Here is a 15,894-nt window from a genome sequence, read left to right on the forward strand (position 1 = left end):
CGGGCTCATTGAGTAGCATCAAGTAAATGTCCGAAATCCGTTGTTTGCGTATCACTCGCCGTTCTTAAAGCCGTTAAATTGCCGCTAAATCGCTCTTGGAACCTTCCATCGTCTTTGGCAAATATATAATATTCGATCAATGCTGAGCTACGCATGTAACTTTTTAAGCTGCAAAATCAGACTTTGAATACCCACTGTAGTCAGACCGTGATGTGAACGGTATACATCTGTACATCAATCATTGTGATTACTTACGACTTTAACAAACGAACTAAGTCCATCAGAATGTAAAAATAACTCCCGGTGCTACTGCATGCTTATATGTTTGCCAAATGTGCATGAACAGAAGTAATCTGAGAGGATACCACATTGAATTGGAGAATTCAAATAAACTTCGCTGTCCGATAAGATGGCTACACTAACGAAAGCATTTTTTGTTTGAAATGAAAGCCTAAACAAGTAGTAGGTCGCCTTTAAGCACAGGACACGGGATTTGAGCAAGTGGTGGTGTCGAGAAAAAATGCTGCGAAAAATATCGCTTATATTCAAGCAAAGACCGGGATGTATGCGTGCCATTGGGGGAGTACAACAGATTAGAAAGAGACCGTGAAACCGTTTTAATACTGGAGAAAGTATCAGCTGTTGATGAGATTATGATAGGAGTGACGCTAACAATTTCCAAAGCGTTCAAGAATCGAAGAGAACGACATATTTTGCCGGAACCGCTCTCATCTACACTATCAATATTGATGAAGAATCGACTTGCCGAACATGTAAACACAGTGACTGATGACGAGGCAGAATGATGACCCGAAGTGACGAACGCCGAACTTTAATTACGTGAGCAAATCGAACAGTGACACTCTTGGCTAAAGGATCTGTGAGCTTTCGTTATGGCCAGAATGACAATGTGGAGCATCACAAGACGCGATTGACTGCAAAGATGTGAAAGTTGGACATGTCACGCATAAAGTTGGAGCAGCTGGATGTTGATATTGCCTTATTTAACAGCGTGGTGTCAGATAGAACCTGCGTGGTGATTGGTGCATAGGGTACTCAAGCTTTGCATGCCAACAGAATAGGCCATCTGTGGACTCAAGCAAGTTGCGAATACATGGACAATTGGTGATTTCTTTATGAAATCATATCCCGATATCTCAAAGATATGATCATTGCAGACGAAAGCAGCGAAATTTTGAAATTGAAGGGCATAATAAAGAGCACCAATCGAATTTCATTGTGGCTTATTTATCGTGATTTTGGAGATTGATCACGAAAGAAACTCCAATGATCCAGTAGAAAATAGCAATGTGATTGCGCGATTCGGCCTTGAAAATACCAAGGCTGCCGATAATTTTGGGCTTCCGGTCTTAATCTATTGACATCACAGTCACCAACTGCGGAAAATCTCTGAAAATGGGAATAGCTCTCCGTCTGGAGATCCGATAACACACAATTGCTCGAACATTGCATCAGCCGTCACTCTTCTGTTTTTCTGAGAACCAACAAAACGCCAAAGTGGAAAAGTTCTCACTGAAATCTTTCTCGATGCAGACTGAAGTATTAATACTGACTACAGATAGGCGTGTTAGACAAGATAGGTAGTGCTGAGGTTGAGTTCACGTTTAAGTACCACAGAGTCGCTTTGAGATCGGAAAAAGCCAAATATATGACTAATAGCTTGTGTACATGCGATGGTTAAAGATACTAACACAAGAAAGGTTGAGGTATGGAGACATCTCAAGTGCTGTGGCTTCGGCGAGTAAAGCTGGCCACCACGATTAAGACAAAACATTTTAAAAATTTTATACGGCAGGTCGTTCTACATTGACACGAATATTCAGCTTGCTGACACGCTTACGTAACCACTTTGGACCAAGATGCTCAATCATATCCGCAAAAAGCAACGGGATCACGACCAAATGATTCGAATTCAGGTAAAGTCACTTGTGCGTCAATGGTGAGGTGTAGTGTTGAAATGACACCGCTGATTGTATCTAAGGAGAAGTGGCGTGGCTACAGGGGTGAAACTATCGTAACGATTAGCTTTTAGATATGGATATTGGCTAATCGATTTGTACATGCTACGTTCATTTGCAAAGACAGCAAATTAGGCTTCACTTGTTTTCAATTGAACGCCACTCAAAAGAAATTTCGACTGATCGTTTCAAAAGAAGCAACATGATTCCTAACCATTGCAATCAGCCACGAGTCATGGGTCGTTCGGAAGAGAAGGGTTCTACGCACCTCTCTCCTGGCAAAAAAATTAACAAGTCACGACCACCTAATACAGGAAACATAAGTCCCTTTGACGCGGGTACGAAGCAGAGTCACCTTCCATGCAAAGCATGGACTTATGTAAAATTGATGACAATCTGTTTGCTAAGTCTCGAGCAGAGCTTGAAAGGTAGAAGCGGCATTAGTCTCATGGTGAGACGGAAAGATATATTGTTTGTTGCGGTGTTCCGTGAGTATTTCTGTTGAGGCGGGATAAGACGACTGTATATAGTGCTCCCAGAGTGTATCTATCGGACGGTAATATTACAGGTGTAACCTGGCCGGTGTCTCTTGTGCCAGGGCCGGTAGAGCGTCGAAGCGATCAGGTGTCGCAATCTCTCGTGACAAAGCTTGTGGAGTTAAAGGGCAACCCTGAGTCATGGGTAGAAAGGTACAGGACCTGAAGCCTCGACAATTTCAGACTCACTTGCTCGTGGGAAGCGTGCTGCGATATACAACCCTATACCTTCTCCGCGGGGAAGAACAAATGATCGAGCACAAGGTCGAAGGCGGCGAAGACGCGAGGGCAATCTTGCCGAAGTATAGCCTCAAACTATAAAATGTTTCTTAAGAAAAGGCATCACTTTCTCTCTACCAGATATTGGTAACAATATGTTGCATACGGTGCATTCGCTGGCTTACCAAACGTTCCACGTGAGTCTTGGCTATCTCTTGCTTATCGAGAAGGGCCAGCGGGGGACGCCATTCACGGCTAGTTCTATTGGACCCTCTTGGTTGAGACGGCGTGTTTCCTCTCCTCGGGAGTCTTGCCGTGCGTGCAGACAAGAAATAGGACACATTGCGAGTGCGCTCTGTAAGCTATGCTATCGCACCGCATGGCTTCAGACACTATCAGAAAATCAAAATCAGCCTCTTGACTAGAGCCAAGGGTTACTTAACTACAGGTGGTGGTAAAGACAATGTTTTACCTTCAACTAAGCGCTTCGCAAATGACTGGATCATTAAAAGCAAGAGCGAGGTATGGATTCGGTACGTATATAGCATGTGCTCGCATTTTTGTCAAATGCTAAGAATATAACCTTACAGCTATTGCTACGACTATAAAAGCTTGATGTCTTTGCGACTTCGGTTAATAATAGATATATTGAGGAACAATAACTACAGTCAACGAATCAACGAACCTTCTCCTTCATAACATAATCATGTGTATTTCGCCTGCCACTGGCACCGTTGTGTACTTTTTGAGCATCCTGTCTCTCATCGATAGCGTCGCTCACTCGGCATATTGCGTTAAATTTCATCAAAGCTGAATTTACGAAAGTTCTGTGAAATTTAGCAGGGTGGATATTAGAGAGTCAAATGGTATCGTCAGCCCCGACCCACCTTACCAATTTTAGAGCCACTTCGTGGTGGTGACATCAGGCCCTTGCAGCAAGATAATGGTCCTTCGCATTCATTATGACGCTATCCGTTTTCTTGAAAGAGTTAGGGTTAATGCAGACGTTCTCGTTGTAAGCCTTGTCCCTCCATGAGGAGATGGCACCGCTACCGCATCCGAGGTAGAGTTTGACGCCAATGCGGCAATAAGCGTTTTTTACTCCTGGTCATAGTTTGCCAGTTACCGCTTCTTTTGACTAGAAAAAGGAACTTCGAACTAACACTGTACACCCCATCAAGCGCTCGAATACCTGCGACATATATATGCTGCTTTGAATATCGCTATAATAGTAACATTTCTTTCACAGAGATATTGAGCCTTAGTGTCCGTTGTCACGAACTTGAAGAATGCTAACATGATTTGTGGTTGCTTCGCTTAAAATCTGGCCGAAGTCAAGGCCGTTTTGTCTTTTCTCGTTTAAATAGATGGAAAGCCATGAAATTCCGCTCACAAATGGGCACAAGCGTATGGTACCTCGAAATGCATTCTCTACACTAGTACTTCTTTTGCAATAGATGTCGCGAGACTTTGCACCGGCTAATCAGATTTTTCGCATGAAACCAATTTTAAAGCAACGTTCAATGAAAAAAAATCTGTAGGTGATGTACAAGGGCTCAGAGCACAAATACCACGACTAAGCAATTGCGCGCAGCACGACAAGCTGACAGTTTAGAGAGTTCAAAAATACAATTACAAAAAAAACTTCAAAATGCGCGGCGGCCCGGTGCTCGAAATGACTCAGGTGCGACTGAAGTGGGAATAGAAGTTGCATGCGGTGAAGTAGATGATAGCTCAACTCCTCTTGAATCCTGGCAGGAGTTGCCAATGCTGATTTAGAATGCGTGATCAAGTATATGCATATATATTTTTCTTTGTGCGAAGATATAACCGTTGTGACTTTGTGGTGTGTTTTGATCGACCAAGTCATCAAACGGTCGATAAGTCATCGGTGTCAAGCTCGTGTCCGAAATTAAGCGCAAAGTAGATGAACTGATTAGGTAGTACAAGGCAGGCACTGTGACAAAGTATGCGACGTTTCACATCATCATTGCGTTAAGCATGCCCACTGGACCAGCTAGTGTTTGGACCAGGGTAAGTAATGTAATCTTAAGAACTTAACACTGATATATGTGGTACAGTTGTACTGAATGCAGTACTCTGCGATAGTAAGAAATTTGTAATACACTTTGATAAAGATAGAAGTATTGGTCTTAATGCAGATGATGAGACTTCGAAAAGGAGAGCTCCGAGGTACACGCTAGCCTGAATCTATTAGGATATTGAGAACACCGAAAGAATTAGACGATATTGCCCATTCTCACACACACAGCTTCCTAGTGCAGTGGCCACGAGCGTAAAATGCTACCGCTCCGTTTGGTGCAAGATCAGATTCACGGTCATCTCAGCTGGGTGACATCTTCGTCGCCCCAGCACTAAAGGTTCTGATCGCTCAACATCGACTGCCTCGCGGCTGCGACTATCTGTTCTCCTGCTGACGCACGCTTGTGATGTCTCACCAGCGCATTTTCAAAGCTGGTACGCGCTTATACCAGAAGAGTGTTTATCGCCTCGACCCAATTATCATCACTTTTCTAATCTCGTCGGTATCAGTGATCGCCATAAGCCTATTGAGATAGTCTATGTCCTCAAAATAAGCTCTCAAGAATTTCATATTCCATCCTCGCAAAGATAATATTCTTTCACGACCCTGTCTTGAGGCTGACCACAAGTGCTTCCAGGTGCAACGGACTCGCCGTACTCTTTGCGCCGCGGAAGCTCTGCCTCAGAGCGCTAATAGTTACGTCGTCTATGTGCTCCTACCAGAAATGGAACCGAAAGTCTGGTTCGTTATCAGACGCCTGGTTACGAAGCAGTTCGAATTTTTTATATATGTATAGATAACTGCTAACTTGAGCTAAAAATAATCATATACGGTTTACTGCTTATATAATACAACTGACTTGGATTGACGTGCGGCACAAGCGCCACTCGCAGAGGGGTATACCTCTGCCGGCACTGCTCAACGCGTAAGGGGTGTTCACTTTGACGCGGAACATTGGTGGGTCGGCAAGTACACCAGAGGCGAAGCTAGCATCTCATGACCCACCATGGCATGATTGCTTTGTTGCCTTGGCTGCCTGCGACATGAAGCACGCTTGGCCTTAAATTTTCGTAGAAGAGGCAAGGTCACCCGACGCAGCACGCTCCACGGTGGGTGGGAAACCTTGCAGTGAGTTGAAGGCTGGTCGGTAGCTGTATCAGTTGTTTCATTGAGAGCATTGCCGTAAACAGCGGGATCTGGAGGTGGTGGCATATCATCTCGAAATCTGCATCGAGCTTTGCACTTCGTGAAGTCGGGCGTAATGTATCACACTAGACGAGTGCCTGCTTTGCTGAAGCCGGCTTGTAAGGCGTTCAGAAGGGTAGACGTCATGTTCCCTCGCCCAGGCGCATATCAAGCCTGATAGTCTTCAGTACTCTTGCCATAGGGTGCATGCCTTTCGAAGGGAGCAAGGTTCCCCAATCCTGTTGCTCTCAGCGCAAACGGTACTCCTGGAAAGCGATGACCTGTGAATTGCGAGAGCGCAGTTGCGCCGCGCCCATAGGCATCAATGAGGTCAAGGGTGATGAAGTCAAGCTGGTGGAAACTAGTGGTGTCGCTAAATTAAACATTTCCGGGCTCATGTCAAATGGTCCTTACAATAGTGCCCTGGATTGACACGTTAGGGAGACGCCTCAAGGCGTACCAGTTCCAGACGACGTATGAACTGTTTAGTGGTATTGGTCCAACACGTGACTTCAATACGAGTACAAGTACAGAGCGTTGGGAACTGGGTGTACTGAATGATTATATGACCTAAGTAGAAAAAACAGTCTATGCTTTGACAGAGAAAACACTTTTTGATTTTCCTCTTCCCTTCAATCCGAGTAATAATCTGGAAAAATAAGGCATCAATGCATCAAGCGATACTGCTACTAAATAGGCTGTCTAAAATCATACTCGACATCCGGATTTCAAGTAAGCAGTAAATCACGCATAAATGGTGTGTAATAATCGTACTTACGATGCGGACAAAACAGTAATAATTTGATCTGCAACTAATCAAAAATAATAGCCAATTAACAAAATGGCAATCTTAAAATATTCGGTTGAATTGCGCAATTAGATGGATGCGTCAATTGAGACGCTGGCGAGCAGCGCTATCGCGGCTGGTTGTCTACAGGCAGTCATGAATATGATACATCCCGAGCTTGCTAAGTTCGTGGCTTTTCAAAAGGAGCGCGTAGCCCAAAGCGATGCGAGGCAATCTTTTCAACGAGTGACTAACACTCCTGATCTCACGAATTTGAGTCCAGAACAACAGACTGACATATCGTTTCAGCTCAAGTATCTTCGTCAGCATTGGCACAGCCATTTGAAGTTTTTTGGAATCAACCCAGAGTTACCAGGCGTGGTACAGCGCGCACTCACGTACCGAAACAAAGTATCCCACCAAAGTCATATGACTTTAGCTCAGTATGAGGCTGCTATTGCTACATTTGAGAAACTTGCTGATATGATCGAGTGCAACTCAAGCATCCGCCAACAAATTAACGAGCTCGTGATGAAATTGCTGCCATCTTCACCTTTAAAGAAACAAGCGGCCGAGGCACAAATTAATACGAAAGCGGTCGAAAATATTGAGGCAAGACGTCAAGATCTAACGCAAGATTCAGTTGTGATGCCTCCTACAGCGTCTTTGGATCAGATTTTACAGCATAATTATCTTTATGATGATAAATATGATTCTTTGTGGATGGACTTTAAGCTAATTGGCAACGACTATTTTAATGAGGGAAATTATACAGAAGCCATTGAAGCGTACTCTCAGGGCCTTCAAGTGGCTCCAAATAAAGCAGTATTGTATGGTAATCGAGCCACGTGTTTTTTGCGCCTGCAGATGTTTCGACACGCGCGGGAAGACGCTGAGAATGCTTTGGATGCAGATGATTATAAAAACGTCAAGTATTATCGATTATTATCTGAAACAATGCTGGCGATGAAGGAATATGAGGAAGCAAAAGACATTTGTGATCGAGGATTGGAGCTAGAGCCAAACGATGCAATTTTACGCAGTAGACGACGCACTCTTGAGACAAAAATCAATGAGGAAAAAGTGGCTTACGAGAAAGAAAAGAAAAAAATGGAGCGGGATGAAAGAGCCAAAGTGGAAGCAGCGATTGCAGCAGCAAAATGCGATCGAGAAGAGGTATCAATCAAAGATAAGGCGAGTAGGAAGAAGAAAGGTTATGAATCTCCAAATGCTAAGATTGAGTTAGTAGCAATGATCAATTACCAGGCGGTGCCCGCAAATTGGATAGAGGTACATACGCGTGGCACTCAAAAATTTGACGTGTACAAGCAAGGCTTGACCAGTCTCGTTGTGGCAGCCGATGCCCTTCTCCGGGTCACAGACAGTATCGGAATGTCTGGTCGATCGAATTTGCCGCTAAATTTGTGGGTACAAGAAGGGATTGTGAACCTTCGAAAAGCTGGAGAAGCCGGTGTTGCTGAGGCTTGGTATCGTCTTGGTGTATTGTACAGCAGCCGTGTACGAGAAGGTTTGCCCTTGACGCCCGATCCTCACAAAATGATAGAGTGCTTTCAGCGAGCCGCATCGCTGCGTCCATTCATCAAACCTCCAGGGCGTCGCGTGTTTCCGCATCAAGGCGTTGCGGAAGCTGAGAATGAACTTGGTGTTTGCCACCGTGACGGAATTTCAGCTACAAACGTGAAAGCGAATCTGGAAAAAGCTTTTGTATTTTTTTTAAGGTCAGCAGAGCACGACTACCCTGTAGGTCAATATAATGTTGCGATTGCTTACTCCACTGGCAAAGGAATACCTGTTGATGCCTTTGCAGCACGCTTATGGACGTCACGCGCAGCACAGCATGGACTACCCGAAGCGCAGCAGCTACTCGCGCAACTTTTAAAACAGGGACACGGTGGAAAAGGCGATGAGAGTCAAGTTCGCAAATCTGCTCTTACAGCTGATCAAAACCTTCTCGCAAATTTGTTAATGAGTCCTGACTTTGACAAGTTAGGCGCCACGGCGTTTGAGGATGGAGTGATAGCCGACATGTCTGCAAGCAGTTTGACTACTTCGCAGCGTGGTAAGCACGTATTTAAGGAATTTTACGACGCGTATTTGGAGGATAAAAATGATGCAAAGACCGCTGTCGACGTCAGCGTTCATACGGATGACGAAAAGGCTCGTATAATGATGATGGATTCGTACACCGCAAATCCCGCGTCTTCTACGAATCATAACATATGCAGACCGCCGTCTACTGTCATTGTAGCTGAGATTCAAGCTCGTGCGAAAAATGGAGGCATCACAGCATGTAACTATGTCGTGTCAGAGAAACTTTTTCATAACGCTGAAGTGCTGCTTGGAAATGGAGATGTCAAAGGCGCTTTACGTGATCTAAAGAAGGCTGATCTACTCTGGGAACGATCGAAAAATATAGTGATTACGACCCAGTTCCTGTCAAAACTAGTAAAGGAAGCCGCTGTGAGTTTTCGTATTAATCCAAGAGATATCGACGCAGCTTATGCAATTGGCCGTTGGGGAACGCTGAATGATCAAGACACATTATCACACTGGAAGCGATGCGTGAAGTTACATCCAAATGAAGCTTCGTTTCACTTCTATCTGGGTATGGCTTATCTGACGTTCCGACGCTTTGAAGATGCTATTGATTCGATGGAAGCAGCATTGGCAATAGACAAGAAACCAGATTGGCTTTTCTGGTGTGCTTTCTCAATGATTGGTTGTGGAATGCTAGATCTTGCGCTGTCTGTGTACAAAGAGTACGTCAACACAAACGCTCCGGACGAGCGATTTATACCGGACGCGTACTATTCGATCGGCGCATTATACTTAAATAAGTCCGACAATGCTATGGCAGTTGTTTATCATGAATTAGGAAAAATAGCAGAGTCGGTAACTATACGCTTTCCTGCTTTCTATCCTCGAGTGTTGATCGAAACTCCTAAAGACACACTGCGATTCGGCATGAAGAAGAGCGGTTACATGGAGTCTTCCGTGATTGCAAGTGTCATGGCGCAGAATATGCTCGAGTGCGGGTTTTGCAAGACCTCGATTAAGCCGACGCAATTGCTTGGCCACAAATTAGCCAAGTGTCCGCGGCGGATCGTTTCATGTCGAGACTGCGATGAACACCTTGTCTTTGATTTGCTGCAAGCGCATCGACAACCACGACATAGTGGCGTTAGCGACGGCAAGAAAAAGAATAAAAGCAAGAATTGTATTCAGGCGGATACTGCATCTCAAGTCGACACAGCGATGTGTGCTGAATGCAGCCAAAGCAATGACCTGCAACAGCTTACAGTGTCAAAATTTCACCTTTTGGCCAGCATCCTTAAAATAACAGAAGGAAAGAAAAACAGCACGGTATTTTCACTGAGAGCAATTATAGGTCATAAGTGGACTTTGCGCATGAGTCACTGTTCACCCAAATCGAGCGCTTGTTGTCACGTCATAAAAGCCATTGAAGGAGCCGAGGTGGACGATTCGTTGATTGTGTTTTGGTGTCGTCCACCATCACTGGAGTCAATTGATCGACGGACGCTCGCTATACCGATGAAGGGAGAAGTCTATGGACAAGATGTAGTTGTGTACGTCCTCAAGTGCTCTACTCAGGCTTTAAACTTTGAGATGTCTCATTTGCGTTACATGAAGGATAAAACACTTTGCGCTGGCTGTGGCAATCCGCCGTATTTCAATAAAAGGCTTTTGGCTTGTAGTGCGTGCAAAATGGTTGAATATTGCTCGCGTGATTGTCAGAGAGCTCACTGGAAGCGTATTCACCGTCATATGTGTAAACACACTTCGTTGTTTCGTTTGGCTTCTGTTTTTTGTGCATGATGAATGAGGGATGTCGCTCTATTTGATCAAACTCGTTCTGGCGTCCAACGCAAGTGACAAATTTATAAACGTCAATTTTTGTTGAACGATACGGTGGAAACTATAGAATGTACTTCGATATCGGTTTATCGAACGTACAACGTCTTGAGCTGATCGAGTACCTGTACGTTTACTTCACAACTGTTCGTATCTCTCCAAGCTTTAGTCATAAAAAATAATATTGGGTACTTTGCAGCAAGAAGTGCTGCACTGATCTCGCCAGACAGCTCGCTGAAGCTCAAGAGCGACAAAGTTTGAGTGTACCTGAAGAAAACCAAATCATTTACCGACGACAGAAACACCACAAGTGGTCGAGTTACCACTTAACTCATACAGCAGAGCTACCTATACCTGTCGCAGTGCTTAAAGTCAGCGGCCTCATATATCTTATGAAATGGTGGAAGTCAACTCAATCGACAAGTTGTAAGCTCAAATCAGATATGTTTGGCCAAAAATTCACAAACACCCAAGCGCCTTTTCATGTACGAAGGAAATATCCAAAAGCTATCCACAAGCTGTCGTTTCTCAGAGGTATTTTACTTCGTGCGAAGATCGAAGTACAATGCTGGTGCATAGAAATTGCTGGTATCTACGATGAAACGTCGGAATGATAATAAGCGCTCGCATTTTTATTCAATCCCTCGTTTCTTTCTCCCCTCTCTACACGATTTGTTGATTTTATTGCAGAATCTACAAACGACAGCGTTCAACAGGTTTTCCAGTGCCGGATGCTCTGGACAATCCAAAACCTCCGACCAAATCATTGCACGTTTACAAGGTGTCAATACATCATATCATCGGGTGCAAGTATAACGAAATTTAGAAAAATCAAGTAGACATCCATCGCCATTAGAACAATTGTAAAAAAATTACAATGTAGAACAACAGACGTCAAACGGTGTCAACAGGAAGCGATAGAATATAGAATTCATCACTTCCACAGACGGAGGAGGCAGGTGCCACCTGTGACTTAAGTTTAATATAAAATCGAAATGAATAAAAACTATCTCAGCACCCAGGCAACGTAACCAAAACTTCTGCATTTGGTTGTCGTGTGATGGCATTGACTATCGTGGATCTACCAAGTGACGTGCACGTTGCTTGAAAAGCAACTGAAGGATTGAGCAAACGATAAGGGACAAGGTATGGTATAAACCACGCTATTTCGATGAAGTAGATAAGAATAGACATTCGGAGCGAAAATAAAGAGCTGGATACTAAGTGAGTGAAAAGCTGTACAAAATTCGAGCGCAAGCTGGTCAGATCAGTTTATACAGCAGACGATGACCACATGGAGCCAGATAAGTTTGACAAGATGATTTGAAAGAATGCTGGATCTATATAACACAAGAATCAGTACATCTGAACAATCCATCTAAAAGCTGACTATTCGTTTTAAGTAGAAAATTGCCGCACACAAGCACAAAGGCATCCACTTGTTTACTTCTGTATTTCTGTAATCTGCAGGACGAATTGTCTTTGTAAAATCGTAACCTAAGAACTCATGGACGGCATGCCTCTGTAAACAAGTGGACCTCACCCTGTACCTCATTCACGTCATCAAATAATGTTTCTGGATGTAAAATCTGAAATTTTCACTCGTCGTACATATGCCTTCCGATATGTCAAATCTCTTTGATCTAGCATGCTCATCCTCTATCACATCGTACTGTATCCGAAGCCACGGTAGACGTGGATTTCATTTTGGTCTACATCTTCCCTGCCGACTGTTGAATAATTTTAAGGAACCTCGGAAGACAAGTGGGATATCTAAACCACCCTAGACAGTAGTATTTCGGTGCAGCTAAATGTGTCTTTATGCTGACGAGAGACTCGTCATTCTAATATTCTCGTAACTTTCTCGGTGAATCTTTTCTAACTATATTCGACATCTGCTTATCTGCATAAATGGTGGATTTTGCTCAATATGGTTTGTAACAATAATTGAAAACCGGATTTCTTGATGAAATACTAAGAGGATGGGAAGAATCACCTTCAATACATTGGAGGTCGAGAGAAAAAGCAAGAAACTTGTCATTTCTTCAAGTGTCAGCAGGCACAGGATCAGTTCCGTTTCAATCGCAACAGCTCATTAACAAATTTACCATAGAAAGGGGTAACAATCAATCCTAATGCCCCCTCGAGCTTCAACCGCACTCTTTACGTCTGAAGATGCCAAGGCTGCGTTAAATATCTTCTGTTGTGTCTGTGGAATTGGTTCACTAGGAATGCCAGCAAATTTTGCTCGTGCTGGATGGGTCTTTGCAACGATTGCATTGCTATTCATGGCGTTTGCTAATATTTACGCATCAGTGGTGTTATCTAAAGTTTTTCTTGTGGCACCTTCGACTGTCAAGACGTACAGTGACCTTGGAGATTGGGTCGCGGGTACATGGGGCCGTTTAGTAGTACTTGTCTCTCAAATGGGTGTGTGTCTCTTACTCCCTTGTGCTTTTCTTGTTCTCGGTAGTACTCTTCTCGACGTGTTATTTCCAGACTGCTTTAGTCAGTCAGTATGGATTATTTTCATGGCTGCTACAATTATTCCAGTAGCTCTCATTCCGACTATGAAAGAGAGCACAGGAATGGCGATAGCTGGCTGTCTTGGCACGATCGTCGCCGATATTATCGGACTATCGATTCTAGTAACGGAAATGAAAGGACATCCATCCCCGCCTCCTGCTGCCGTGACAACCCATCAGGTTATCAATACATTTGGTAATTTATCCCTCGCATACGCTGCTGCGACTGTAATTCCAGATCTTCAACGTCAGCATTCACAGCCTGAGCGCATGCCTCGGATCATCATCGTCAGTCTCGGAATTGCCTCAGCTTTCTTCTTTGCTGTTGCTATTACTGGATATGTTTCGGGTGGATGTCAAATGTCAGGGAATTTGCTCTTTTCAGTTGTCAACACGTCGGATCCACTCGCTTTTACGGCTTTACACTTTGTTGCAGATCGTGGTGCCATTGTCATGGCATTCTTGTTCATGCAAATGCATTTGTCTGTCGCCTTTACAACTATGCTTCATCCAGCGTTTTACATGTTTGAACGAATGATCTTGGGCATGCATAAGGTCGAGTCATTGCACATCGAAGGTGAAGAAAAGTCGTCGTATCTTAACGCACCAACTCCTGGCGATCTAGAAAGCAATCGACACCATGGTTCACAGCGTCCAATATCAAGTCAACGAGGCTCCAGTCGTCCACGCTCGAGTCGTTTGTCTGGATATAATAGAATGGTTGCAGAAGAAGACATGTCCGAGTATACAGGTGGCGCCAATGTTGTGCGATATATTGGGTTACGAATTGTACTAATCATCACGTTGGTCGTTGCTTCCCTTTTGCTACGTGACCATTTCCTCGATCTTGTTGACTTTACTGGTGCTTCATTTATTACACTATCCAGTTTATTAGCACCGCTTGTTTTCTACATGAAAATCTTTTGGAACAAGATTCCGATATGGGAAAAGTTCATGTGTGTAACAATTGCTCTCGTTTGCTCCATTGCTGGTATCTACGTCATGATTTCTTCAGGACAAAACCTTTTTAGTCCCAGCCGCAACAGTGACGCGCCAAATTTTCCATACTGCTCTGTGGAATTTCAAGATGATCCATACTACGTCAGGAGCGAAGCACAATAGTTATAAAAAGTGTAATCCTCATTTGTTAAGAAAAAAATCAAAATTTATGAAGTTTTAAATGCTTGAGGACTAGTTCGTCGTGGTCTATTATACAGCTTATGTCGCGTTTACGTAATGTCATTTGTTTCTTCTTGTCATCGTTAATTTGCGCAAAAAGCGACTTATTGAGCCCACGATATGTCTCGCTCTCGGCCACGAGTATCGACGATCTTAACAGAAAATAGAATCGACCAAGAGAGGAACGTTACATGCAGGTAATAGCGATGATGTACCATATAGAAAGCGATGATGTACTACGTACAACACTACGTACAATATAGTACAATATAGTACTATATTGTATGTAGTGTTGTACGAAAGCGATGATGTATTACGTACTATATTGTACTATATAGAAAGCAATGATGTACTATGTACAATATAGTACGTAGTACATCATCGCTTTCTATCGTACTATATTGTACGTAGTGTTGTACGTAGTACATCATCGCTTTCTATATAACACTATATTGTATTATATAGTACACAGTACATAGTACATCATCGCTACTATAGTATTATATAGTACATAGTACATCATCATTATATGGTAATATAGTATTTTATAGTACATAGTACATCATCGCTATGTAACGTTCTGTACTATATAGTAATATATAGTACATAGTACATCATTGCTTTCTATATGTACTATATAGTACATATATATATAGTACATACTATATAGTAAGAAGTACATGCTATACTGTACATAGTACATTATATATATATATTATATATATATTTTGCTTTATATACACATACTATATACTATATAAAACATATAGTACTATACACATAAAAAGTACATACAGTAGTATATAATACATAGTACATCATCGCTATTACCGCACTATATAGTGCGATAATATACTATATGATGTACTTTATAAATCTATATTACATCATCGCACTATATAGTACATAGTACATCTTTGCTGTTTATATAGTACTATATAGTACTATATAAAATTATATAGCCCAAAAATGGGTTTGAGATTACCTACATGTATATCATCGCTTACTCTAAATATATGCATCATCGCTGTTTCTAAGGATGTCTAGGGGTACTCTCAAGCCCACTTTACGGCTAGGAGGGGTGGATGATACACTCATCCATCAATCAACTCATCCCAGAGAAGTGGGAGAGGAAACGGCGACAAGGCCATGAGCACCGAGGCAGTGTTCTCGTTTAACGCAGCACCAAATGGTTACAGTGATGGAAAAGTGACTGCATCACAACTGGAAAAAGCGATTGCAGAATTCAAAAGAAGGATCGAAGATGGTGAAGAAAACGTGGAAGCTGTCGTAGCAACTCGTGTTTCAGTGGTGAAATGGCTCAAGAGTTCCATTAACCGTTTTCACTCAGTGTTTATCGAAGCTCGATATCTTGAAGATGACAGATTAACAGATTTGGTGATCACAAAAGTGCAGGGGCGTGCGCATGAACGCGCTGTGACAAAAATTGGTAGCCAATTCGGAAACTACGCCGTCAATACTGGCGTTATTTTGGCTGCAGGTGGTGGCGATATGAATATGCGGTTTCCCACTACAGGGCGACGTG

The 15,894-nt window shown here is 43.1% G+C and overlaps 4 protein-coding genes across 4 annotated transcripts; 3 read left to right on the top strand and 1 right to left on the bottom strand.

Annotated features, from left to right (window-relative positions):
- Window positions 1–1,023: 1,023 nt before the first annotated feature.
- On the bottom strand, window positions 1,024–1,566 carry PHALS_15230 (uncharacterized protein). Its single transcript, XM_024730546.2, has one exon. The coding sequence runs from the start codon at window positions 1,471–1,473 to the stop codon at window positions 1,249–1,251; it is 225 nt and encodes a 74-aa protein (XP_024580813.1). The 5' UTR covers window positions 1,474–1,566; the 3' UTR covers window positions 1,024–1,248.
- Window positions 1,567–6,843: 5,277 nt separating this feature from the next.
- Window positions 6,844–10,608, top strand: PHALS_00811 (Molecular chaperone (DnaJ superfamily); the record flags this gene model as incomplete). The annotated part of the gene is made up of 1 exon (XM_024730548.1): window positions 6,844–10,608. One exon carries the CDS (start codon window positions 6,844–6,846, stop codon window positions 10,606–10,608), a length of 3,765 nt encoding a protein of 1,254 aa, XP_024580814.1.
- Window positions 10,608–12,749, top strand: PHALS_15259 (uncharacterized protein). The gene has a single exon (XM_036407604.1). It carries the CDS (start codon window positions 11,037–11,039, stop codon window positions 11,256–11,258), a length of 222 nt encoding a protein of 73 aa, XP_036263292.1. The 5' UTR covers window positions 10,608–11,036; the 3' UTR covers window positions 11,259–12,749.
- A 30-nt stretch (window positions 12,750–12,779) lies between these two features.
- Window positions 12,780–14,291, top strand: PHALS_00812 (amino acid auxin permease family; the record flags this gene model as incomplete). Its single annotated transcript, XM_024730550.1, has 1 exon — window positions 12,780–14,291. One exon carries the CDS (start codon window positions 12,780–12,782, stop codon window positions 14,289–14,291), a length of 1,512 nt encoding a protein of 503 aa, XP_024580816.1.
- Window positions 14,292–15,894: the final 1,603 nt, after the last annotated feature.

The sequence above is a fragment of the Plasmopara halstedii genome (genome assembly GCF_900000015.1).
Source record: "Plasmopara halstedii genome assembly, contig: Scaffold_1211, whole genome shotgun sequence".
Lineage (NCBI taxonomy): Eukaryota > Oomycota > Peronosporomycetes > Peronosporales > Peronosporaceae > Plasmopara > Plasmopara halstedii.